General features: G+C 44.9%; 1 protein-coding gene across 4 annotated transcripts in view; it reads right to left on the bottom strand.

Annotated features, from left to right (window-relative positions):
• The window catches only part of SH2D4A (SH2 domain containing 4A), a 988,680-nt gene that overhangs the window by 348,172 nt on the left and 614,023 nt on the right, over positions 1 to 26,485 (bottom strand). For all 4 annotated transcript variants that reach the window (XM_069236815.1, XM_069236817.1, XM_069236814.1 and 1 more), the window contains one exon: positions 10,850 to 10,994. In XM_069236815.1, the coding sequence (XP_069092916.1) occupies positions 10,850 to 10,994 (145 nt within the window). The remainder of the gene's footprint in view (positions 1 to 10,849; positions 10,995 to 26,485) is intronic.

Here is a 26,485-nt window from a genome sequence, read left to right as displayed (position 1 = left end):
TACCATTTTTATCGGGAGACTTGGGGGAACACAGAATAGCAAAACAAGTGTTATTGCCCCTTGTCTTTCTCTAAATTTTATCCTTCCAAATGTAAGACAGTGTGTAATAAAAGACGTCTATTTGAGAAATGCCCAGTAATTCACATGCTAGTATGGGGACCCCAGAATTCCGAGATGTGCAAATAACCACTGCTTCTCAACACCTTATCTTGTGGCTATTTTGGAAATACAAAGGTTTTCTTGATACCTATTTTACACTTTTTATATTTCAGCAAATGAATTGCTGTATACCTGGTATAGAATGAAAACCCACTGCAAGGTGCAGCTCATTTATTGGCTCTGGGTACCTAGGGTTCTTGATGAACCTACAAGCCCTATATATCACCGAAACCAGTAGAGTCCAGCTGACGTAGCGGTATATTGCTTTCTAAAATCTGACATCGCAGGAAAAAGTTAGAGTAAAACGTGGAGAAAAATTGCTGTTTTTTTCACCTCAATTTCAATAGTTTTTTATTTCAGCTGTTATTTTCTGTAGGAAACCCTTGTAGGATCTTCACAAATTACCCCTTGCTGAACTCAGAATCTTGTCTACTGTTCAGAAATGTTTAGCTTTCTGGTATCCAGCATTGGTTTCACACCCATTTCGGTCACTAACTGGAAGGAGGCTGAAAGCTGAAAGCACAAAAAATAGTAAAAATGGGGTATGTCCCAGTAAAATGCCAAAATTGAGTTGAATAATTGGGTTTTGTTATTCAAGTCTGCCTGTTCCTGAAAGCTGGGAAGATGTTGATTTTAGCACCGCAAACCCTTTGTTGATGCCATTTTCAGGGGAAAACCCACAAGCCTTCTTCTGCAGCCCTTTTTTCATTTAAAAAAAAAAAGAATTCTTGTTCTCCTTCAGGGGAACCCAAAGAGTCCGGGTACCTCTAGAATCCCTAGGATGTTGGGAAAAAAGGACGCAAATTTGGGGTGGGTAGCTTATGTGGAGAGCCTGGCACCTGAGGGGGAAAAGGCCTGGCAGTGAAGGGGTTAATAAAGGAGACCTCTGCACTAGGTGGGGAGTCTTCTGTAGCACCATCCCTTAAGTGTGCTGCTGGTCATTTGCGGTGCGACCCACCAACACTACATGCAGCTAAGTAGATCCATGGTATTGAACTTTCTCGCACTAATGTGCACTGAGTGATGACCCAGAGATATGTGGCCCAAGTTCATAAAATAGATGGTTTAATTATCTGGTCAGTCAAAATGTGTTTTTGACATCAGGTCGCACCTTAATTTGTGACACCTGCAACGTCCTATCAATGTATTCTGTCTGTAGCATGTAATACGAACTTTCTACAAAATTAATTAAACGTATGCACAGACAACAAAGAATGTCGAACGCTTAAAAGGAAGGACATCTGCATGTTTAATTAAAATGTGTACTCTAACACAATCTTATGATCCTTGGCCATTCATTCACAACCTGCATTTCTTTGCTAAATCTGTGTTTTGCAGGCAATCTCTGTACTCTAGTAGTCCAAATGAGTGGATACCAAGTTTTACGGAGATCATATTTGTGAGAAAGTAGCCTCTTTCTAGCCTTGTTACCCCCACTTTTAGCCTGTTTGTGAGTGTATGTCAGGGTGTTTTTGCTGTCTCACTGGGATCCTGCCAGCCAGGGCCCAGTGCTCATAGTGAAAACCCTATGTTTTCAGTATGTTTGTTATGTGTCACTGGGACCCTGCTAACCAGGACCCCAGTGCTCATAAGTTTGTGACCTATATGTATGTGTTCCCTGTGTGATGCCTAACTATCTCACTGAGGCTCTGCTAACCAGAACCTCAGTGGTTATGCTCTCTCTTTACAAATTGTCACTAACAGGCTAGTGACCAATTTCACCAATTCATATTGGCATACTGGAACACCCTTATAATTCCCTAGTGAATGGTACTGAGGTACCCAGGGTATTGGGGTTCCAGGAGATCCCTATGGGCTGCAGCATTTCTTGTGCCACCCATAGGGAGCTCTGACAATTCTTACACAGGCCTGCCACTGCAGTTGAGTGAAATAACGTCCATCTTATTTCACAGCCATTTTACACTGCACTTAAGTAACTTATAAGTCACCTATATGTCTAACCTTTACCTGGTAAAGGTTGGGTGCTAAGTTACTTAGTGTGTGGGCACCCTGGCACTAGCCAAGGTGCCCCACATTGTTCAGGGCAAATTCCCCGGACTTTGTGAGTGCGGGGACACCATTACACGAGTGCACTATACATAGGTCACTACCTATGTATAGCTTCACAATGGTAACTCCGAACATGGCCATGTAACATGTCTAAGATCATGGAATTGCCCCCCCCCCAATGCCATCCTGGCATTGGTGAGACAATTCCATGATCCCCCGGGTCTCTAGCACAGAACCCGGGTACTGCCAAACTGCCTTTCCTGGGGTTTCACTGCAGCTGCTGCCAACCCCTCAGACAGGTTTCTGCCCTCCTGGGGTCCAGCCAGGCTTGGCCCAGGAGGGCAGAACAAAGGACTTCCTCAGAGAGAGGGTGTTACACCCTCTCCCTTTGGAAAAAGGTGTTAAGGCAGGGGAGGAGTAGCCTCCACAAGCCTCTGGAAATGCTTTGATGGGCACAGATGGTGCCCATTTCTGCATAAGCCAGTCTACACCGGTTCAGGGATCCCCCAGCCCTGCTCTGGCACGAAACTGGACAAAGGAAAGGGGAGTGACCACTCCCCTGCCCTGCACCTCCCCTGGGAGGTGCCCAGAGCCCCTCCAGTGTGCTCCAGACCTCTGCCATCTTGGAAACAGAGGTGCTGCTGGCACAATGGACTGCTCTGAGTGGCCAGGGCCAGCAGGTGATGTCAGAGACTCCTTCTGATAGGCTCCTCCAGGTGTTGCTAGCATATCCTCTCTCCTAAGTAGCCAAACCTCCTTTTCTGGCTATTTAGGGTCTCTGCTTTGGGGAATTCCTTAGATAACGAATGCAAGAGCTCATCAGAGTTCCTTTGCATCTCTCTCTTCACCTTCTGCCAAGGAATCAACTGCTGACCACGCTGGAAGCCTGCAAAACTGCAACAAAGTAGCAAAGACGACTACTGCGACCTTGTAACGCTGATCCTGCCGCCTTCTCGACTGTTTTCCTGGTGGTGGATGCTGTGGGGGTAGTCTGCCTCCTCTCTGCACTAGAAGCTCTGAAGAAATCTCCCGTGGGTCGAAGGAATCTTCCCCCTGCAACCGCAGGCACCAAAGAACTGCTTCACCGGTCCTCTGGGTCTCCTCTCAGCACGACGAGCGAGGTCCCTTGAACTCAGCAACTCTGTCCAAGTGACTCCCACAGTCCAGTGACTCTTCAGTCCAAGTTTGGTCTAGGTAAGTCCTTGCCTCTCCACGCTAGACTGCTTTGCTGGGAACCACGTGTTTTGCAGCTACTCCGGCTCCTGTGCACTCTTCCAGGATTTCCTTTGTGCACAGCCAATCCTGGGTCCCCGGCACTCTAACCTGCAGTGCACGACCTCCTGAGTTGTCCTCCGGCGTCGTGGGACCCTCTTTCGTGACTTCGGGTGAGCTCCGGTTCACTCCACTTCGTAGTGCCTGTTCCGGCACTTCTGCGGGTGCTCCTTGCTTCTGAGAGGGCTCCTTGTCTTGCTGGCGCCCCCTCTGTCCCATCACGTAATTGGCGACATCCTGGTCCCTCCTGGGCCACAGCAGCATCCAAAAACCCTAACCGCAAGCTTTGCAGCTAGCAAGGCTTGTTTGCGGTCTTTCTGCACGGACACACTTCTGCACGACTCTTCACGACGTGGGACATCCATCCTCCAAAGGGGAAGTTTCTAGCCCTTGTTGTTCTTGCAGAATCCACAGCTTCTACCATCCGGTGGCAGCTTCTTTGCACCCACAGCTGGCATTTCCTGGGCATCTGCCCACTCCCGACTTGATCGGGACTCTTGGACTTGGTCCCCTTGTTCCACAGGTACTCTCGTCAGGAAATCCATCGTTGTTGCATTGCTGGTGTTAGTCTTCCTTGCAGAATTCTTCTATCACGACTTCTGTGCTCTCTGGGGAACTTAGGTGCACTTTGCACCCACTTTTCAGGGTCTTGGGGTGGGCTATTTGTCTAACCCTCACTGTTTTCTTACAGTCCCAGCGACCCTCTACAAGGTCACATAGGTTTGGGGTCCATTCATGGTTCGCATTCCACTTCTAGAGTATATGGTTTGTGTTGCCCCTATCCCTATGTGCTCCCATTGCATTCTATTGTGACTATACATTGTTTGCACTGTTTTCTATTGCTATTACTGCATATTTTGGTATTGTGTACATATATCTTGTGTATATTTGCTATCCTCATACTGAGGGTACTCACTGAGATACTTTTGGCATATTGTCATAAAAATAAAGTACCTTTATTTTTAGTATATCTGTGTATTGTGTTTTCTTATGATATTGTGCATATGACACTAGTGGTACTGTAGGAGCTTCACTCGTCTCCTAGTTCAGTCTAAGCTGCTCTGCTAAGCTACATTATCTATCAGCCTAAGCTGCTAGACACCCCTCTACACTAATAAGGGATCCCTGGACCTGGTGCAAGGTGTAAGTACCCCTTGGTACTCACTACAAGCCAGGCCAGCCTCCTACATTGGTTGTGCAGCGGTGGGATAAGTACTTTGCAACTACTTATCACTTTGTCATATTGTACTTTTCATAAGAGAAAAATATACAAAACAAGTTCAGTGTATGTACACCTAACCAAAAAGTTTTGCTTTTCTTCTCTCACTTCTTTACTAAGTGCTGAAAAGTACTTCTAAAACTTTCAAAAAGTTCTTAAAACGTTTTAAAAGTTTTTTTTTTTGTTCTTTAAAAAGTTCTGAAAACTTTTTCTTTCTTTTGCTGTCCCTTAAACCTTTTCTATCATGTCTGGTACAGGCCAAACTCTTGATCTGGCCAGCATAGCTTATGACAACCTTAGCTGGAAGGAAGCAAGGAGTCTCTGCTTAGATAGAGGTTTAGGGGTAGGGAAAAATCCCTCAAGACAATTGTTAGTTAATATGCTCATTGAACAAGATAAGACCTTAGTTGGCACTTCTGGTGAGAAATTAGCTGATGGTTCCCACTCTGATTCTGGGGCACCCCTAGGAAAAGGGTTAGAAGGATACCTTCCCAACCTGCCCCTTAGCAGGCCACCTAGCATAGCTGGTACTAATGTGACTTCACATCACAGTAAAAGTGTTACTTCTCATCACAGTAGGAGTGTGACTTCTGTAGGCCAGGCTGTTAGAGTGCCATCTGTTAGGGACAGGTCTCCCTCTATTCATTCACACCATTCTTCTGTGTCATGGCATGCCCAACCCACCCTCCCTGAAGACAGATTGTTAGAAAGGGAACTCAATAGATTGAGAGTGGAAGACTCCAGGCTGAAGCTCAAGAAGCAACAGCTGGATTTAGATAGGCAGTCCTTTGATTTAGAAAGAGAAAGACAGAGGTTGGGGTTAGGACCCAATGGTGGCAGCAGCAGTATTCCAAATAGTCATCCTGCAAAAGAGCATGATTCTAGGAATCTGCATAAGATAGTTCCCCCTTACAAGGAGGGGGATGACATTAACAAGTGGTTTGCTGCACTTGAGAGGGCCTGTGTTGTACAGGATGTCCCTCAAAGGCATTGGGCTGCTATACTATGGCTATCTTTCAGTGGCAAGGGTAGGGATAGGCTCCTTACTGTTAAAGAAAGTGATGCCAATAATTTTACAGTTCTTAAGAATGCACTCCTTGATGGTTATGGCTTAACCACTGAACAGTACAGGATGAAGTTCAGAGAAACCAAAAAGGAGTCTTCACAAGACTGGGTAGACTTTGTTGACCATTCAGTGAAGGCCTTGGAGGGGTGGTTACATGGCAGTAAAGTTTCCAACTATGAACGCCTGTATAACTTAATCCTGAGAGAGCATATTCTTAATAATTGTGTGTCTGATTTGTTGCACCAGTATCTAGTGGACTCAGATCTAACCTCTCCCCAAGAATTGGGAAAGAAGGCAGACAAATGGGTCAGAACAAGAGTGAACAGAAAAGTTCATACAGGTGGTGACAAAGATGGCAAGAAGAAAGATGGTGAGAAATCTCAAGATAAGCATGGGGATAAGGGTAAAACCAAAGATCCCACTTCAAATCTTAAACACTCTTCAGGTGGTGGGGATAAAACAAATTCTTCCTCTTCTTCAAAACCTGCACACATTAAAAAGCCTTGGTGCTTTGTGTGTAAAAACAGAGGCCATAGGCCAGGGGATAAGTCCTGTCCAGGTAAACCCCCTGAGCCTACCACCACTAATACATCAAGCTGTAGTGCCCCTAGCAGTAGTGGTACTAGGTCCATCATAGAAACTGGGGTAGTCAGTCCCAAGAGAGTTTCTGTCACATCTAGTGGCATTGGCCTTGCCACACTGGCTGCTTGTCCCCTTACAATGGATAAGTACAGGCAGACAGTTTCAATAAATGGTGTTGAGGCCTTGGCCTACAGGGATACAGGTGCCAGTATCACTTTGGTGACTGAAAACCTAGTGGCTCCTGAACAACACATCATTGGACAACAGTATAAGATTATTGATGTCCATAACTCCGCTAAGTTTCTTCCCTTAGCTATAATTCAGTTTAGTTGGGGTAGAGTTACTGGCCCTAAGCAGGTGGTGGTATCACCTAGCTTACCTGTAGACTGTCTCCTTGGTAATGACCTAGAGGCCTCAGGTTGGGCTGATGTAGAGTTTTATGCCCATGCAGCCATGCTGGGCATCCCAGAGGAATTGTTGCCTCTCATTTCTACTTAAATGAAAAAGCAAAGGAGAGAAGGCCTGAAAACTCAGGATCCCTCTCCATCAACAGGTAAAAAGGGTATCACAGTATCCCCTAACCACTCTGCCATTCAGGATACCATTCCTGTGGTGGGAGAAACCTCTCCTGGGGTGACACCTGTTCCAAGGGAATCATCAGCTGGCATAGCTGAACTCCCTGAGGTGGAAGTACCTCTCTGTGGGACAACTAACATTGGTGAGAAAAAGAGAACCATTTTAGTTAACATGGAACATCCCTCCAACCCTCCCAGAGAAACTTTAGTGCAGAAACCCTGCACTGCCTCACAACACTTAGGACAGCATCCCTGCCCTAGTGTGGGCCTCGTAGGACAGCATCCCTGCCCTGCTCCAACTAAAGAGAAACAGCATCTCTGTTCTCTCTTCCAGCCATATGGACAAAGTTTTTGCCCAGCTATGGCTTTACTGAGACAGCATCCCTGTCTGGCATTTTCATCACTACAAATAGGTACAGTGGACAAATCCCACTGCTCTAAACTAAAACTTACTGATAGAAACTCTGAAAACATATCTTCACATTGTTGCTTAGCTAAAAAACTTCAAACAGGGTGGTTTACATCCCCACAGGGAAGTAACCATATAGTGGATGATAAAGGGAGTAACCAGTTTATTGCAGAGCTACTGTCTACTTATCACCACTTAGACAATAAAGTCTCAACTGGCCAAGGTTAGCCTTATTGTCCTTCGTTTGGGGGGAGGGGTTGTGTGAGAAAGTAGCCTCTTTCTAGCCTTGTTACCCCCACTTTTGGCCTGTTTGTGAGTGTATGTCAGGGTGTTTTCGCTGTCTCACTGGGATCCTGCCAGCCAGGGCCCAGTGCTCATAGTGAAAACCCTATGTTTTCAGTATGTTTGTTATGTGTCACTGGGACCCTGCTAACCAGGACCCCAGTGCTCATAAGTTTGTGACCTATATGTATGTGTTCCCTGTGTGATGCCTAACTGTCTCACTGAGGCTCTGCTAACCAGAACCTCAGTGGTTATGCTCTCTCTTTACAAATTGTCACTAACAGGCTAGTGACCAATTTCACCAATTCATATTGGCATACTGGAACACCCTTATAATTCCCTAGTATGTGGTACTGAGGTACCCAGGGTATTGGGGTTCCAGGAGATACCTATGGGCTGCAGCATTTCTTGTGCCACCCATAGGGAGCTCTGACAATTCTTACACAGGCCTGCCACTGCAGCCTGAGTGAAAGAACGTCCACGTTATTTCACAGCCATTTACCACTGCACTTAAGTAACTTATAAGTCACCTATATGTCTAACCTTTACCTGGTAAAGGTTGGGTGCTAAGTTACTTAGTGTGTGGGCACCCTGGCACTAGCCAAGGTGCCCCCACATTGTTCAGGGCAAATTCCCCGGACTTTGTGAGTGCGGGGACACCATTACACGCGTGCACTATACATAGGTCACTACCTATGTATAGCTTCACAATGGTAATTCCGAACATGGCCAGGTAACATGTCTAAGATCATGGAATTGCCCCCCCCCCCCCAATGCCATCCTGGCATTGGTGAGACAATTCCATGATCCCCCGGGTCTCTAGCACAGAACCCGGGTACTGCCAAACTGCCTTACCTGGGGTTTCACTGCAGCTGCTGCTGCTGCCAACCCCTCAGACAGGTTTCTGCCCTCCTGGGGTCCAGCCAGGCTTGGCCCAGGAAGGCAGAACAAAGGACTTCCTCAGAGAGAGGGTGTTACACCCTCTCCCTTTGGAAAAAGATGTTAAGGCAGGGGAGGAGTAGCCTCCCCCAGCCTCTGGAAATGCTTTCATGGGCACAGATGGTGCCCATTTCTGCATAAGCCAGTCTACACCGGTTCAGGGATCCCCCAGCCCTGCTCTGGCGCGAAACTGGACAAAGGAAAGGGGAGTGACCACTCCCCTGACCTGCACCTCCCCTGGGAGGTGCCCAGAGCCCCTCCAGTGTGCTCCAGACCTCTGCCATCTTGGAAACAGAGGTGCTGCTGGCACACTGGACTGCTCTGAGTGGCCAGTGCCAGCAGGTGATGTCAGAGACTCCTTCTGATAGGCTCCTCCAGGTGTTAGCCTATCCTCTCTCCTAAGTAGCCAAACCTCCTTTTCTGGCTATTTAGGGTCTCTGCTTTGGGGAATTCCTTAGATAACGAATGCAAGAGCTCATCAGAGTTCCTCTGCATCTCTCTCTTCACCTTCTGCCAAGGAATCGACTGCTGACCGCGCTGGAAGTCTGCAAAACTGCAACAAAGTAGCAAAGACGACTACTGCGACCTTGTAACGCTGATCCTGCCGCCTTCTCGACTGTTTTCCTGGTGGTGCATGCTGTGGGGGTAGTCTGCCTCCTCTCTGCACTAGAAGCTCTGAAGAAATCTCTTGTGGGTCGACGGAATCTTCCCCCTGCAACCGCAGGCACCAAAGAACTGCTTCACCGGTCCTCTGGGACTCCTCTCAGCACGATGAGCGAGGTCCCTTGAACTCAGCAACTCTGTCCAAGTGACTCCCACAGTCCAGTGACTCTTCAGTCCAAGTTTGGTCTAGGTAAGTCCTTGCCTCTCCACGCTAGACTGCATTGCTGGGAACCGCGTGTTTTGCAGCTACTCCGGCTCCTGTGCACTCTTCCAGGATTTCCTTTGTGCACAGCCAAGCCTGGGTCACCGGCACTCTAACCTGCAGTGCACGACCTCCTGAGTTGTCCTCCGGCGTCGTGGGACCCTCTTTCGTGACTTCGGGTGAGCTCCGGTTCACTCCACTTTGTAGTGCCTGTTCCGGCACTTCTGCGGGTGCTGCTTGCTTCTGAAAGGGCTCCTTGTCTTGCTGGCGCCCCCTCTGTCCCCTCACGCAATTGGCGACATCCTGGTCCCTCCTGGGCCACAGCAGCATCCAAAAACCCTAACCGCGACCTTTGCAGCTAGCAAGGCTTGTTTGCGGTCTTTCTGCATGGAAACACCCCTGCACGACTCTTCACGACGTGGGACATCCATCCTCCAAAGGGGAAGTTTCTAGCCCTTGTCGTTCTTGCAGAATCCACAGCTTCTACCATCCGGTGGCAGCTTCTTTGCACCCACAGCTGGCATTTCCTGGGCATCCGTCCACTCCCGACTTGATCGTGACTCTTGGACTTGGTCCCCTTGTTCCACAGGTACTCTCGTCAGGAAATCCATCGTTGTTGCATTGCTGGTGTTGTTGTTTCTTGCAGAATTCCTCTATCACGACTTCTGTGCTCTTTGGGGAACTTAGGTGCACTTTGCACCCACTTTTCAGGGTCTTGGGGTGGGCTATTTGTCTAACCCTCACTGTTTTCTTACAGTCCCAGCGACCCTCTACAAGGTCACATAGGTTTGGGGTCCATTCATGGTTCGCATTCCACTTCTAGAGTATATGGTTTGTGTTGCCCCTATCCCTATGTGCTCCCATTGCATTCTATTGTGACTATACATTGTTTGCACTGTTTTCTATTGCTATTACTGCATATTTTGGTATTGTGTACATATATCTTGTGTATATTTGCTATCCTCATACTGAGGGTACTCCCTAAGATACTTTTGGCATATTGTCATAAAAATAAAGTACCTTTATTTTTAGTATATCTGTGTATTGTGTTTTCTTATGATATTGTGCATATGACACTAGTGGTACTGTAGGAGCTTCACTCGTCTCCTAGTTCAGCCTAAGCTGCTCTGCTAAGCTACCATTTTCTATCAGCCTAAGCTGCTAGACACCCCTCTACACTAATAAGGGATCCCTGGACCTGGTGCAAGGTGTAAGTACCCCTTGGTACTCACTACAAGCCAGGCCAGCCTCCTACAATATTTGAACTAACTAAATAGCTAAATGCATATTTTAGGGTTGAAACAGACATATGAGACTGGTTTAGCAGATCTGATTGATTTACACCCAACCTACTTTTTGAACATTGTTCATAATGCTGTAAATGAATGATATTCATGATGTACATGTTTTTAAAATGCCTTCTTTGTTTGACACAACCAGAGCCAATCTAAATCAAATTGACTGAACTTACAGGACTCCTGCCATTCTGCGTCTTCCTTTACTAAATTGTCCACAACTCTCAGAACGTCTTTACAATTTTGCTGATGTTTCTGGGTATTAGGTTCTTGCTGCCTTCTAATACTGTCTTCTTGCTTCTTCGGCATTACCCCTCCCTTCTGAAAAAAGAAAAATAGAAAATGTATTTTATTACGGCATTTAAAGAGGGAGCACCATCTCACAGGAGGTTTGGTCTTCAGACGTCCAGCTTTTCATGAGGGCGTTCTGGTACACAAACAGTAGTGTCTGAGTTACAGGTAATGGTAAGATATGATTCAGAAATGTCACTCGCTTTGAAACTCAGTCTGTTCTTAATGGCTTGAATACTTCTAGTTTATGTGACCTATATGTTTTTGTTGTGAAGAAGGCTTTTTGTAACCCAAACACATCGACGAGGACCAATGTCCAAATAAAGGTGAGGTTAAAGCACTTTGGAAGCGAGCACGGTTCTTTATTCAAGGACATCTTTTTTTTGTAAATAGCTGAGAGGCCTGCTTCAATATTCACAGGACATAAGAAATGTATTCAAAAGGCAGTCGTAGTTCGGTGCAAATTCGTTAAAAGGTTTTTTAGCTAAGCGTTGGAAAAAACTGCTGAGCAAGCAAGGAAGTGTTATATGTAAGAGATGTTCCGGTCATTAAAATAAAAAGTAGGAAAGTCATAAGTTCTGTCAGTCAAATTTGAATTTTTCAAGAAATGTGAGTGTATGAACAAGGGCTTATAGTTTTTCTTTCTATCATTGTGCATTCATGAAAACTTACAGGTTTTTTGCTGTGGAAAAAAATCTGCAGTACAACAAAGTGGAGACATGCTAGTTTTGAGACGGCCATCCTTTCAGCCCGGTTCACCTCAATTTTTTCTAATTGACACCGATGGTAACTGACTCTGACTGTGCCCTGGGCGATGCTTACCAGCACCAGGGCACGTGCTCTGATTGAACATGTATATGGTGACTAGGTATGATTACAACTGACAGAACCTTGTAAGTCCCATATACTGTATATACAAAGGCAAGGGGGGGTTCAAACTACCTATAAGACCCTAGTACATAATAGGGCAGGGATGTTTAGAGGCCCAGTAGATTTCCTGCACTGGAATGTGCACTGTGGTGTTGTCTACAGTCACTTTTAAAGGCAGTCCTGTTTTGCCGAATGTTTTTAAAAGTAAAATATATGCAAATTCGACTTTGGAATAAAAGGTACTTCCAAAGAGATAATCAACCTTATTTTCACATATGTCATCCCTATGGTCTCCCCTAGGTGCCCCAGGGATAGGGTGCCATGTAACTATAAGCTGGGATATTATGAAAAATGTTTTATATGCCCTGGTGAGGGAAAAACTGCCCATTCTGTTTTCCCCATTGTAGAAACCTGGCTCCATAAAGTGCACTGCTTTGTGGGACAACAATATGCCATGCTTTAGAGGAAGGCGTCGTGCTTTGGGGTGGCACCCTACATGTCATTGGAGTGGGGTGCCTCCATGCTTGTCTCTCCAGACCATCAAATAAATATGTGAAAGCTGCATAGCAACTCAGATCTGTTGCTGGAAACTACAAGGACAAGAAGGACTGCCCTGCTGGAACCCTGGTCTGCACCCCAAAGGATTACTCTCTGCAGGACTGCTCCAGCTGCACATTGGGAACTACAGCCCTGCATCAAAATCGGTTTGCTGAAGAGGACCTCATGACATTGGGAAAAAATCCTCCAGAAAAAACAGCTAAGTCCAAAGGTAAGATTTTGGCTGAGGCCTCATGCTGAGTGTATCCGAGCAGGGCTCCATTGTGGTTGGCCTCATATTGTGACTTGGTCCCGGCCTAGCATGACTAGATGTCCCCAGTTGGCACTATTGGCTTTTAAACACTTCAAAGCAAATGTTTTGATTTAATGTTTAAAAATCCATATCTCAGGTTCCTTATATTTAAGTGTTGTCATTTTTAAGTCATTTAAAAGATAAAAATATTTCCTATTTTTATAAATTGGTGTGAGCTTTTTATTTTGTGTTGTGACTTACTTATTTACCATATTGGTGTATTTAAATGCTTTACATACCTGTTTCCTAAGTAAACCCTGCCTGCTTGCAGCCAGTTCCCAGGGGTTGAGCTTGTGTTGGGGTGGTGGCCTTATTGATAGTGGCAGGTGGATGCCTATCCCTATCAATAATCTATCTTCCAACACTAGTTATATGTTAGCACACAAAGACATAGAAATACTGCACAAAAAAACACAATAAAATCGGAAAAGCACCATCCTCAAATCACATCAAGAGCACGTGGTCACTATTTTGTGTTCAGAAATGGCTTATGTTGAGTAAAGGTGAGTTTGAAAAGTTAAAGAGATAAGGTTGATTCTGATATAAAGGAGCCGAGAAAGTAAGCCTGAAATAGAGGGAGAGTGAGAGAGGGTCAACTAAGTATTCAATTTCAATTCAATTTCAGCTTTATTTTGGCAAAAAATACCATAAAAGCATGCTAACAAAATTCATGCATTTCTAAAAGAATAACAGTAAATAGAAAGAGAAACAGTGTAATATAAGAAAATCAGCTCCCAAGATTTTGCCTTTGTAAAAAACAGTCACATTCACATACTTATATACACATAGAAATTCAGAAACTCTGCCAGAGACACCCATTCAGAAATCACTCACGATTATACACTTTAACACAAATTTAACCACCCAGATAATTACACACAGCCACTCATCCATATGCACACTTTGAACACAAAAACACACTCACAAACATGTAAATACCTACACTCAATAATTTGCACAGTCACAAACATAAATACACTCGACCTCAAACGCACTGGCTCTCCCACTGACACATTCACAGTCACATAGAAAACTAAGCACTCTCACCTACAAATGAGGATGAGGCTGAGGTTGAGAGCGAGGTCTGTAGGTGTGAGTGTGGGTCTGAGCTCAGAGGGCCACTAACTGTTGTCCCCAGGGTAGGTGTTCTTCCCGAAGAACAGTACTTCCGTCGTGTTGGAGTTTAGCTTGAGGCAGCTGGTTCTCATCCAGTTGTGGACACTAGTCATGGCTTTGCATAAATTTGATCTGGTGGTGGAGGGACCTTGGGTGAGCGAAGAGGATGAGTTGTATGTCATTTTCATAAGATATGACGCTGAGTCCATGGGTTCTGACAGTGGCTGCGAGGGGAGTCATGTAAGTGTTAAATAAGGTGGGGCTGAGGACGATCCTTAGGATACGTCACAGAGGATCCTCTTTTTTCTGGAGGTGAAGGGTGGCAGGCGGATTGTCTCTGTGTTTGTCTCGTGAGGAAGGATGAAATCCACTTGGATGGGTTACCCTGGATGCCAATGCTGTTGCGTCTGTTGATAAGGGTGTGATGAGATACAGTGTCAAAAGCAGCTGATAAGTCAAGGAGGATCAGGGCTGCAGCCGAGGAGGGATCTGATGGCTGCAATCAAGGCCATCTCTGTGCTGTGGCTGGTGCTGAAGCCTGATTGGGAGGCATCGAGCAGGTTGTTTTTCTCCAGGTGTTAGGTCAGCTGTTGATTGACGGCCTTCTCAAGGACTTTGGTGGGGCACAGAATCAGTGAAATTGGAAAGTATGTTTTGAGTTTGCTGGGGTCGGCAGAGGGATTCTTCAGGTGTCTGACCTTGGTGTGCTTCCATCTGTAAGGGAAGGCCACTGTGATGATAGAGGTGATAAAGATGTTAGTGAGCTCCACACTGATTTCCTTGGATCCGAGGTTGAAGAAATGGTGGGAGCAGGGGATGCTCTGGAGTGGATGGAGGATATGATGGCTGATGTGGTCTGGTGGTGAATGGAGTCAATGTGATGGTGGCATGGCTGGTGCGCATGGGTGGGTCTGAGGTGTTGACGTTGAAGCTGGAGGGTTGTGGGTCAAAGTTGCTGTAGATGGTCGTTATCTTGGTGTGGAAGTAGTTCGACAGGGTGTCACAGAACTCTTGTGATGGGCCAATAATGTTGTCAGTGACTGATAGGCAGGAGTATTGCCTCACTATGTTGAAGAGTTCTTTCATGTGGTTTGTGCTCGATTCGATGCAGTTTGTGAGGGCTGATTTTTTTTGTTTCTTTGATGCATTGGTGGTGTTTGTTGAGGGCTGCTTTGTAGGCAGTTTGTCAAAGGGTTTTTTGGTGGTGTGCCAAAAAACCTCTAGTCATTTGCAGGAGTGCCTGATGGTTCTGAGTTAAGGAGATTTCCTCTATTATGGTACGTGGCAAGTAATGCCAAGTTAACTGAGAAGTTATCTCACTCGGAATGTAATTCTGGTGGTTATGTAGGCCATAATTGCTTTGCATCAGCAAACAGTCTAGTCTACTGTCTATCGTGCAGGTGACCGATAAATAAGAGTTGGTCATTTCTGTGGGGTGTTGCGCTTGCCACATGCCCATCAGACCATTCCCCTTGTTGGAGTGTAGTGCTATAATCAAAATTAACATGAAATGTTTGTGAATTAATGCATAATGATGCAGCATAGAAAATGTATTGCTGTGTTTTACTAAACGTGTGTTTGAAATGTGCCCACGGGGAGTGGCCACCAACATATATGATGAAAATTGAAAGTGACTAATAATGAAATATTAATGTACTAATGTATGATTTTGTATTAGTATTATTAAGAGTTATATGTTAAGGTTTTGCTAATTAATCACTGGGCCTTAGTTAGCATGAGTCTGGGCCTAGCTGCCCGGTTTCATATTAAATGTGTTTTTCTAACGTGCAATGTGCTGACTTGCTGCAGGACATGTAGCCGTACTTTTCCAGAAGCTAGAAGATGTGTGTAACTGTAGCAAATTCTTTCTCATGCGACTCGACTTGCTCAAGGAGACATTCTTGCCAAATGCAACAGTGTAAACTTGCAACAGGTACAAGGTCGCCTGAACTGGTATAGACAATGGAGCTACTGACTGGGTCTGTGAGAGGACCGCGAGAATATGAAATTGTACCGGACATTCTACCCGTTGGAGACGTCAATTACAGAAGCCAATAAGCTACGTGAGAACTGTTGTGAGGTGACATTCTTAATGAGGCAACAAGTAAATCATTGAATGAAGAAAATGGAGCACCAAAACTTGCCCAATTGGAAATTAGGGGACTGTACAACAAGTTTGATATAATCGTAGGACACAAGGAGGAATCAGCCATTACGTGCCTTTGCTATTGCCTAGACACTTTGTCACTCTGTTTAAAGACTTTGCGGTTTATCTTTTCAAACCATCCTTACTTTACCTTGACCGATTCATACTTTTCCTCCTTATGAGGGAAGGGTCCCTTATTGCCCGTCTTGCTGAACTGTGCTGTGTTTCCTGGCTGATGGCGAATCAACTGATGTCCTGAGGACGAAGACTGACTCTGTATGCTGACTCATTACGGAGGGTAACTATATGATGATGAAATTGTAATTGTCTACTTGCCTTTCCTTTCTAGGTACCAACTGCTTCTTTTGATAGAGACCATAGATAGATGTTTTCTAAATTTGTGTTGCTAAATTGTTTTGCATGAAGCCCAACATGCTAATGCTGATTCGAGGTTAGTTAAGGAATCCACTAAACGGACGCAAATACACAAATGACTGAATCTATGCTTTGTTGAATAATGCGCTAATGATACTCTGTTAAGATTAACCCATGTTGACATCGCACTTTGTTCTAATGTTTATAATTTTTGCTTTGATTAAATCTTATTCGAGTTGTCATATTATAACAGTGTTGATGTGTTTTCTGGTTTTGAGACTAATAAACTTGCTAGTAGAGTGTAATCAATAGGGAATAAATATCATAAATCTTACAAAATATTGTGTGGTTTTCATGACTGAGAGGTCGTGGTGTGATTTGATTCTTACTTATGCCATTATACAAATTGAGTCAATTTGCTATAGTGAATATTGATGATGTTATTGATCTATTGATTGCTATGTTGATTAATTGTCTCGTCCTGAGGTGTCTTCAATCAGGGTCAAAAGATTAATTGGCCTAAAACGAGTCCCAGACTAATTAAATTATCTTAGACGGGACGCATTATCAGTTCTGGTAGCAGAGGACTGTTTAGGTCCCTTGGGGCCCCAGGACGAGGGACCATTGTTTTAGAAGTATTTTTTAAATAATGCAAATTGGTGGTATGATGTGCCCCTAAGTCCCAAATGACTTTCCCGGAATCTTGGAGCTTGTCGAAGCGAGTTGGGTATGTTCTCGGCATTCTAGTGATAGTATGAGTGAGGTAGAATTTGCGCTTGCTCAGCTTATGCATATCGCAGGTGAATTGTGAAGGATTGTGAGAAATTAGGCCAGGTAATGCTTTAGTAGGAGTGGGCGTACCCTGCAGTATGAGAGTAGGGAAGTCGGCGAATTTCATGTGAGTGTGGCGCTTTGTGCTAAAAAATTGTCCACGTGGTTGTTGGTGATGTACGGACCCGGCGTGGTCTAAGACTCCGGAGTATATTGATAAGTGTATGAGACACTTGGTTTATGTTGTAATTTGCACGGTTTAATAGGTCAATCGGGCGTGGTTGACGAGTCAAGTTTGAGTCAAGGTGTGTGAGTGAAACCTTCGATGGAGATTTGGAAAGTTCTAAAGTGCACTAGAACGAACCATTGACAAATCGAGAGTAGAATTTGCAGGTCAAATTTTGCTTGCGGGTGTGGGATCTGAGAAGGAGAGAGTAGCGGCGAGGCTTCAAGTGAAATCTCTGTAAATTTCTGAAGCGATTGTGTTACCCTTCCTGTAGTAAACCGGCAAATTTGAGTTTGTTGTTAAGGTGCTCGCAATATTTTGCATTAGTTTTGTGTGGATTTAGAGTGAGAAAGACAAGCCGCAAGACTTTGTCAGCCGCAGTGTGTGCGAGTGTGATGTCATTGGAGCCGCGCTGAGATAGGTTAGGTGCCGAGAGGGGCCGCGCACGGATTGGCAGCCGTCCGTGGAAGGCAATTGGTTGAGAAGGCAGGTGAAGAGTGTTCTGGGAATTAAAGTCACTTCCAGATTAGATTCTAAACAAAATAAAAGACGCAAAAATGACGTTTTTCAAGGCTTTAAAGAGTGCTTTGAGGGACAGCGAGTGTGGGGGAGCCTACACCGCCAGAGGATAGTCTGGCGTTTGCCGTAGTGGAGGAGAAGGGAGTAGCGCCATGTCTTTGGCTAAAGCATTGGTGCAAATTAACAGAGAAAGATGGGTGTTTGGCGTTTCCTGAGAATGGAACCTTTAATATAGGGGTCCTAGAAAATTTGCGAAAAGTGCTAAATGAGCAGAAACCGCCTCCGAGACCAGCCCAGTTTAAGGCGTTAGCGATTTGGGAATTAATGGCCATACGACAGAGGCAACAGAAATTCGAGCGGAGAATGAGGAAAGCAGAAAAGACCTTAGCAGAAGCAAGATGGGATAGTGAGACCAGGATGTGGAGAAGGGAAATAATAGACGGAGTTAGGATGTTTCCCGCAATAACTCAAGAAGCCGAAACACAGGGAAGAAAGGCCACTTGTAAAACAGACAAGGGCTCTAGCAAGCAGAAAGCGACTCAGAAGCCTTGGGCAGATGCAGATGATTCGGATGATGATGAGTTTCTCAATCAGTTGTTACATGATCGACTGCCACCATATGCCATGAATGACAATAGCCCGAGTACTAGTGCAGGTCCTGTAAATCCGACACAAAATCAGGGAACCACAAGTGCAGCACAGGCAAATAATGTTATTACCTCAGCTCCAATACAGAATGGTGCTAGTGTATACACCGCACCAGACACAGAGATATAGTTGCAGCCACCACCAATTCAGAGGCTCTACCCTGATGTCCCAGTATTAGAAACGACTACGAGTTTGATGGTGCCGCCTGATCCAGTATACACGAGATCAAAGTTAGTGCAGATTGAGCCAACTCCACAATTGCTGCCCCAGCCGCAGCAACTGGGGGTCCAGAATTACACTTCGGTCGCAGGACCGCAGTCAGTTTCATCACCTATGATGAATCAAGCTATGGGCGTTAATGCTCCACCGGGATTGGGAAACGGACAGGCACTAGCCGCTATATCATTGCCGATTACTGTTGGTCCGCCAGTTCCGCTATATGCGCAGGCAAAGCCTAGTGTATGTGACAAAGGGGTAATGACTCAAGAGGTGATAAGAGGAGGGTTCACAGGAAGCTCCCAGGGAATGACACCGGGAGAACAGACAGCAGAGAGGTCTAGATCTTTGCTGGACTTCAGTACCATTGGGGTTCCTCTAGAGAGTATGAGACAAGCAGGGTTGGGTCTACTGACACCACAGGTATTGGGTGCAAATACTTCACAGACACCAATGACGCAGGCTGGAAATATCTCGTTGCAAGGCTTAACGGCGGAACAGTTGACTGAGTGGTTAGACAAGCTTAACACTCCGCAGACTACTTCTGTGACAGCAGAGCGGTCAGAGAGAGAGGAATACCTGAATTTTGTGAGGTTGGGTGTGGAAGCAGTGGAGCTAGTTGAAGGGACTATGGGAGTGAACAGATTAGAATCATACACTGAGGCAAAACTGAGGTGCCTGTGCCCGAAAATAACCAAAGTAGTGAGTAAGGTGCACCAGAGGTTAGCGAACGTAGCAGATAAATACGGCATAGACTTAGACAATCCTAAGCATCTGAAAAGGAGTGATAGGTTGGACTTTGAACCTAAAGATTTTGATCACATGAGATCCACTGGAATGAAGGCACACCTTAAAGAGATACTACAGAGTGGCCAAGTTTGGGAAGCATTAGAGAAGTGGGAAGGCAGATGGGCAAAGAAGAGAGATAAGAGGAAAAGTGACTGCCTGGAACCGCAGCAGACGAAGGCTGCGCCAGACACGCGGAACAATAAAGATGTTACCAATGAGAGAAACAGCCGGAGGGGTCCTAGTCCATGTACCCTGGTCTAGGGGAGACATTTCGTCATTCACTAATGATTATCCCAGGTTGAGAGAAAAGCCAATAGAGTGGTATCAGCAGACAGATAGGTTTGTGAAGCTTGCAAAGTGTCTCTGGGAAGGCTTGAATACATTGTTTGAGATTATAGTTCCAGCTGATTTGTTGCTTGAGTGCAAGAGGAGTGTGGATTGGCCGACGACGGAACCGGCAAGGGACAGGGCTACAGGAGCACCATCTCCTGAGGTGATGAAATACTACTATAAGGTGATTGAGTTTTTGAAGCAGAAGGTGTCACCACAGAATATTGATTGGCAGAAAAGTGACCGAACAGCACAAGAAGGCAAACAGTCGATACATGCTTAATATGAGAGGTTGTTAAAGGCATTCAAACACTATAGTGGCACAGAGGTCATAGAACCGAAAGATATGAATCACCTTGTGTTCAGGTTCATTGAAGGACTGAGGCCAGAGATTAGCCAGATGATTAAGAATCACTTGATCTGTTGGCAAGCAAAAACGATTGATGAAGTATTGCAGTATGCAAAATACTGTAGCGATTAGATTGAATTGAAGCAGAGAAAGCTGAAGGAGAAGGTGATGGTGATGCACATTAAGGTAGCTCAGGCAGGAATGCAAGGGAATGGAGTACAGCAGATGGTACAGCAGCAACCTCAAGGGAACGGAATGTTCCAGCGGCAAACGAGAGGCAGAGGTCGGGGAGGGTTTGTGAACCGTGGTCCAGACTTGAATACTGTTGTGGTTCAAAATTATGTACAAGGAATGAAAAAGATGTCACCATGCCATGCGTGCGGGGGCGTAGGACACTGGAAGCGGGAATGCCCAATGATGGTGCAGGATGGTGTTGTTCAACAAAGCAATGATGTTGGTACATTTCAAAATGTGAGGGGTCCAAGAATGAGGGGTCCAAATCCGAACTTCCAGAATAATATGGTTCAGATATTCAGATATGGTCTCCAGCCTATGCAACAAATGCAAATGCCACGTATGCAACCAGCGCAGTTGCAGCAAATAAAACAGCAGATTCCTATGGTACCTAGACAGCAAATGCAGTTGTTCTAGATCCGATGGGACAGCAACAGGTGATGCTTCCTCAACAGGTCACAGGTCAAACAATGAGTAAAAATAATACAGTACAACAATTCCCATTGCGTGGTGAGAGTGGAATAAACGATGACTGGTCGGATGATTGTTCAGATAGTGAGGAGTGCAGGCTTGCAGCGTCCCTAGAGGTAGATCAGAGGGGACCTTATGTTCAGGGAAAGGTGATGGGTCACAAGGTTTCATTCCTGGTTAACACAGGAGCTACACGCTCTACAGTCAGAAGTGCAGAGGTTCCAAAATTGCCGCTTTCAGGGCATACTTTAAAGGTGGTAGGAGTAGCAAATCAGCTCTTGACAAATCCAATTACAGATCCGGTCCAAGTTGAGATTGGTACCTTTCAGGGATTACACAGGTTTGTAGTCTGTGATTCAAGTTCCGTATCCCTACTGGGAAGAGACTTGCTGTGTAAGACAAGGTGTTCAATCACCTGTTCCAATGAAGGGATTGAGGTGCAGACAAACAGTGATGATGAAGGGGATGATGGTCAGATCTCAGAGCCTGAGACAGAGACCACAGATGAGGAGTACCCTTTGATAAGCTTCTTCCTGATGTTCACAGTGACCAATTTGCCAACAGAATTACAGGGAACAGTGACAGAGAAGCTGTGGGACTTGACAGGAAAGGAAGTGGGACTGATTAAATAAGTAGAACCAGTCAAAGTAGATGTGAAGCCGAATGCAGTGTTTCCACAGGTACCACAGTATCACATGGCACAAGATGTCCTCATACAAGTGACACAGATAATTGCAGACTTTGTGAAGCAAGGGGTCTTAAAAGAAGTGATGAGCAGCCCATGTAATTCACCAATAATGGGACTGAGAAAGCCTTGTGGGAAAGTTCGAATTGTCCAAGATCTGAGAAAAATTAACAAGATAGTGTGAAAATGTTGCCCCATAGTGCCAAATCCAGCCGTGATCATGTTTCAGGTCCCATGTGATGCAGAGTGGTTCACAGTTGTGGACTTGTCTCAAGCGTTCTTTTTTGTGCCTCTTCACGAGGACAGCCAATTTCTCTTCAGTTTCAAATTCTTTGACAAGGTTTACAGTTGGTGTCTGATTCCTCAAGGATTTTCAGAATCACCTTCCATCTTCAATCAGATATTGAAGAAGGATTTGAAATCATTGGTACTGCCTTTTAATTCAACTCTAGTACAGTACATTGATGACTTGTTGATTGCATCCAAAACGAAAGATGACTGCAGGTATGATACTATTGCCTTACTGAATCATTTGGGGAAGAACGGACATAAAGTGTCCCCAAAGAAGCTACAGTACTGTCAGAAAGAGGTGAAGTACTTAGGCCACCTGATTGAAAAGGGGTCAAGGAGAATATCCAAAGAAAGAGTGACAACCATATTACAGATGAGTTCCCTGACATCCAAAAGAGATGTGAGGATGTTTTTGGGACTGGTGGGCTACTGTCGCCAGTGGATTCCCAACTTCTCGGTTATCTCTAAGCCTTTGGTGAGAATGACTGTCAAAGAGGATAAGAATGGCCCGGATACCCTAACTATGTCTGAGAAAGAAATGAGGGCCTTCATTGAACTGAGAGAGTGCATGTGCAGGGCTCCAGCTTTAGGTATGCCTGACTACACAAAGCCTTTCCTACTGTTTTGTCATGAACGTGATGCTTGTTCTCTGTCCTGACACAGGTCCATGGAGGTGCAAACCACCCAGTAGCATATTTTTTGGCTACTTTGGACCCAGTTGCAGCAGCCTTACCGGGTTGTTTGCGTGCAGTTGCAGCAGTTGGTCAAAGCCTTACTCAGTGTGAAGGCATTGTGATGAGACATCCCTTGACAGTAATGGTCCCACATTCAGTTGAAATACTACTCACCCGAACCAAGACCCAGCACATGACGAATGCTAGGTTGATCAAGTATGAGACAATCATGCTGGGGTCACCAAATGTGTCGCTCAAACGATGGCCTGTGTTAAACCCGGCAACTTTACTTCCCAATGAAAATACAAATGTTGGTGATGCTGAGGAAGTAGAACATGATTGTCTTGAGGTAACAGAACTGTGCACCAAACCAAGACCTGACATTAAAGATACCCAATTGGAAGAAAATGATTACATTATCTTTATTGATGGTTCATGCTTAAGGGACTCAGTGGGAGTACTACGAGCCGGATACGCTGTGTGTACAATCACCGGTATCCTGGAAGCATCTTGGCTCGAGAGAGTGTACTCTGCTCAAGTGGCTGAATTGGTTGCTCTTACTAGGGCCGCTGACAAATTGAAAGACACTATCTATACTGATAGCAGATACGGATTTGGAATTGTCCATGATTTTGGCCAGCTATGGTCACAGAGGGGTTTCATGACTTCTTCTGGTTCTCCAGTGAAAAATGGTGAAAAAAATTAACGAGTTGTTGCACGCGATTCAGTTACCTCTTGAAATTGCCGTGGTGAAATGCAGCGCTTATGTTAAATCACAAGACTTTGTGTCAATGGGAAACGGATATGCAGATCAAGTCGCAAGGTTTTGTGCATTGAACTGAATATCATTCAAGGATCAGTGGGAATTGTTACCTGAAACTGAAAATGAGACATGCACAGGTTATGCGTTGAGGGTGGTTGACACAATGGAAGAGTTAAAATTGTTGCAGGGATGGGCCAGCAGAGAGGAGAAACGTTCTTGGCTTAAAATGCAATGTGTACAAAGACCTGATGATTTGTGGGTTTCAGATGAAGGGAAGATGGTTTTGCCAAACAGCCTTTTGTCACAGTGTGCAAGGTTTTACCATGGTCAAGCACATATTGGGAGAGACGCCATGATCAGGTTGTTCAAAGTTGATTGGTTCAATACAAAATTCAGACAAGCAGCAGAAGTAATCTGTCACAGGTGCATCATCTGTCAACAGATGAATGCGGGGAAAGGGACTGTGGTGAATTTGAGCCACATTGGGAGAGCAGGAGGTCCGTTTAGCAGGATGCAGATGGATTTTATTGAGATGCCTGTGTGTGGAGGTCTGAGGTATTTATTGGTGATTGTGTGCATCTTTAGTCACTGGATTGAAGCTTACCCTACACGTAGGAATGACAGTCTCACAGTAGCAAAGTTGCTGCTTAGGGAGTTGATACCAGGTTTTGGGTTTCCGATCTCTTTAGAATCAGACAGAGGAAGTCACTTCAACAATGAGGTGGTTAAACTCTTGTGTGCTGCACTGAACATTGAACAAAAGTTGCATTGTAGCTATCATCCCGAAGCCTCAGGACTAGTGGAGCAAATGAATGGTACCTTGAAGTCGAGAATGGCAAATATGTGTGCAGCTACCAATTTGGACTACTGCAAGGGTCTGGCTGATGTGGTCCGCTCTTTCTCTCACCAGGTGGAAGCCACCACACTGCCACCGATAACTGATCCAGGTCACAATCTGAAAGCCGGTGACTGGGTTGTTGTCAAGAAACACGTGAGGAAGTTGTGTTTGGAGCCACGTTGGAAGGGGCCGTATCAAGTGATACTGACAACTACTACTGCTGTGAAGTGTGCGAGAATTCCAAACTGGATCCATGCCAGTCACACAAAGAAGGTGACGTGTCCAACTGATGAGGAACTTGATTTGTCGAAAATAACAGCTACAGAAAAGGAAGTCTCAGGGCCGGAGAGTAATCAAAGGAGAACTGAGACTGAAGGAGAGCCCGTTGAGGACGGCATGGTCACTCAAACAGCAAACGAGATCCAAAAGGGTGACGGTGGGCCTATCTCAACTGAGGCACCAGGGGAACCGACACAAAGAGAGGTTCTCCCAGAAACAGACGGTTACGGGTTTGAAGTTGAACCCCTGACAGACCCGGAAGGCTAAGGAGGTGAAACAGAAAGAAGTCAAAGTGTTTGGACACCACCTGAGCCACCTGCAGATCCATCAAGAGAAAACACCATAGCACAAGAGGAGGTCATTGAACAGCACCCTGAAAAGCCAAAAAGCAAAATGATACTGAAAGTAGATAAGTGGCCAGAATCACAAACTGAAAAAGGGAAAGTAGTCATTAAAGAAACAATAGAGGAAGAGGTTGATACCACAAGGAAGGAAGATCTGACTGAAGGAGAATTGAAAAGAAAGAGAGTTGCAAACAGAAGATATGCGAGTCCTGAATGGGCCTATGCCACAACATCCGAAGTTCTTGGCTTGTTGTTTTGATCGTGAAGTTCCAGGGCAATATTATGGTACCTGAAGTTTCACACAAATGGGAGACTGTGTTAAGCTGAAATTTGAATAAAGGGAAACCTGAGGGAAGAGACTAATGAAAATGACCGGATGTGACACTGTTAACCTGAATTGACTTGAAAAACCCGATTGTGACAAGCTGCTAACTGGATTGACAAAAGGACCCTGGGAGTGAATGAGAAAGCTGTAAATACCTGCTGGAAAAAGACTTTTGCATAAAAGAATTATTAACCATCCTCCTATTAGTTGATTACGTTTGTAGTACTTTACTTTCTGATTCTTTACAGATCATGCCTAGGTCAGAAGATGACATTGAGGGAAATAAGCGTTGTAAATATTTGGGTGTTGCTTTGGCTGTTGTGTGTGTGATATTCATTATAGCTATATTTGTGGAAATGCGTCTGCTAGATGAAAGTGAAGATAACAATGCTACTGTTTATGAAACTGCTACATTAACACCGTGGGACAGGTTTGAGCAGGATGCAAAGTATTTGCATGGCGAGAGTAATGCTAAAGGGGAGCTGTCTACTAACGTTTTCTATCGCTTGTTGAGTGAGTATGTTGACACTATGGATGCAAAGGCTTGTTATGCGTGTACACAGATTTCTCTTTCAGTCCAGGAGGGAGTTACCTATCACAGCTTGCCATTAACCTACGGGATTTGTTGTAGTCTGCTACTAACGCGTCTCTATAATCAAGAAGAAGTGCAATACTTTTATTCTAATTATGATTTAGTGTTCTCGTATGTGCCTATCATAGAAGATTTGGATAGTGTAGCTAAATATTATGCCCGAAACTGGTTAAGGGTTTCATCGAGCCTAGAATGACGATTAGTACATCATATGTGCACCACAATAATTTGACATGCTTGCTTACACCTGTAGAAAAGAGCTTTTTAGATCACACTGAAGATAGAAGGAGAGTTTTAAAGGGAAAACTAGAAAAGGGCTTAGAGCAACGGATATTTCTTAGTAATAGTAATAATGGGGTTAGGGAACAAGGGAAGCTAGCTTTAGATGCGAAACATGTAGGGAGGCTTTGCATTACGTGACCAAAGTCATATTATGACACTGTGTTTGTGGGAACGAGAGAGTGTAAGCATGTGTTTTTGTTTCAGAATAAATGGACTTTCATGCTAAATGGAATGGATCAAGCGATCCCAGGGGTCTATTATATTTGTGGACTTAGTGCTTATTACCGTCTTCCAAAGGGATGGTATGGGACATGTTATTTGGGAATAGTTTTTCCAAAGATCTATCAACTAGACGATTTAAAGAAATATCCAAAAGTGACAGAATTGCTTTGTGCACGACAAAAGAGAGAAACTGCTGCTGGTGTAGTAGGAGACATATTTGGACCAATAATTCCTTCAGTGGGAGTTATTTTGAACTCCGTAAAGATTCGAAAGTTGTCTACTATTGTGGATAACATGCTGACAAACTTCACAGGGG

The sequence above is a fragment of the Pleurodeles waltl genome, chromosome 1_2 (assembly GCF_031143425.1).
Source record: "Pleurodeles waltl isolate 20211129_DDA chromosome 1_2, aPleWal1.hap1.20221129, whole genome shotgun sequence".
NCBI lineage: Eukaryota > Metazoa > Chordata > Amphibia > Caudata > Salamandridae > Pleurodeles > Pleurodeles waltl.
The sequence above is the reverse complement of the archived record's forward strand: the minus strand, read 5'-3'. Positions and strand labels throughout refer to the sequence as shown.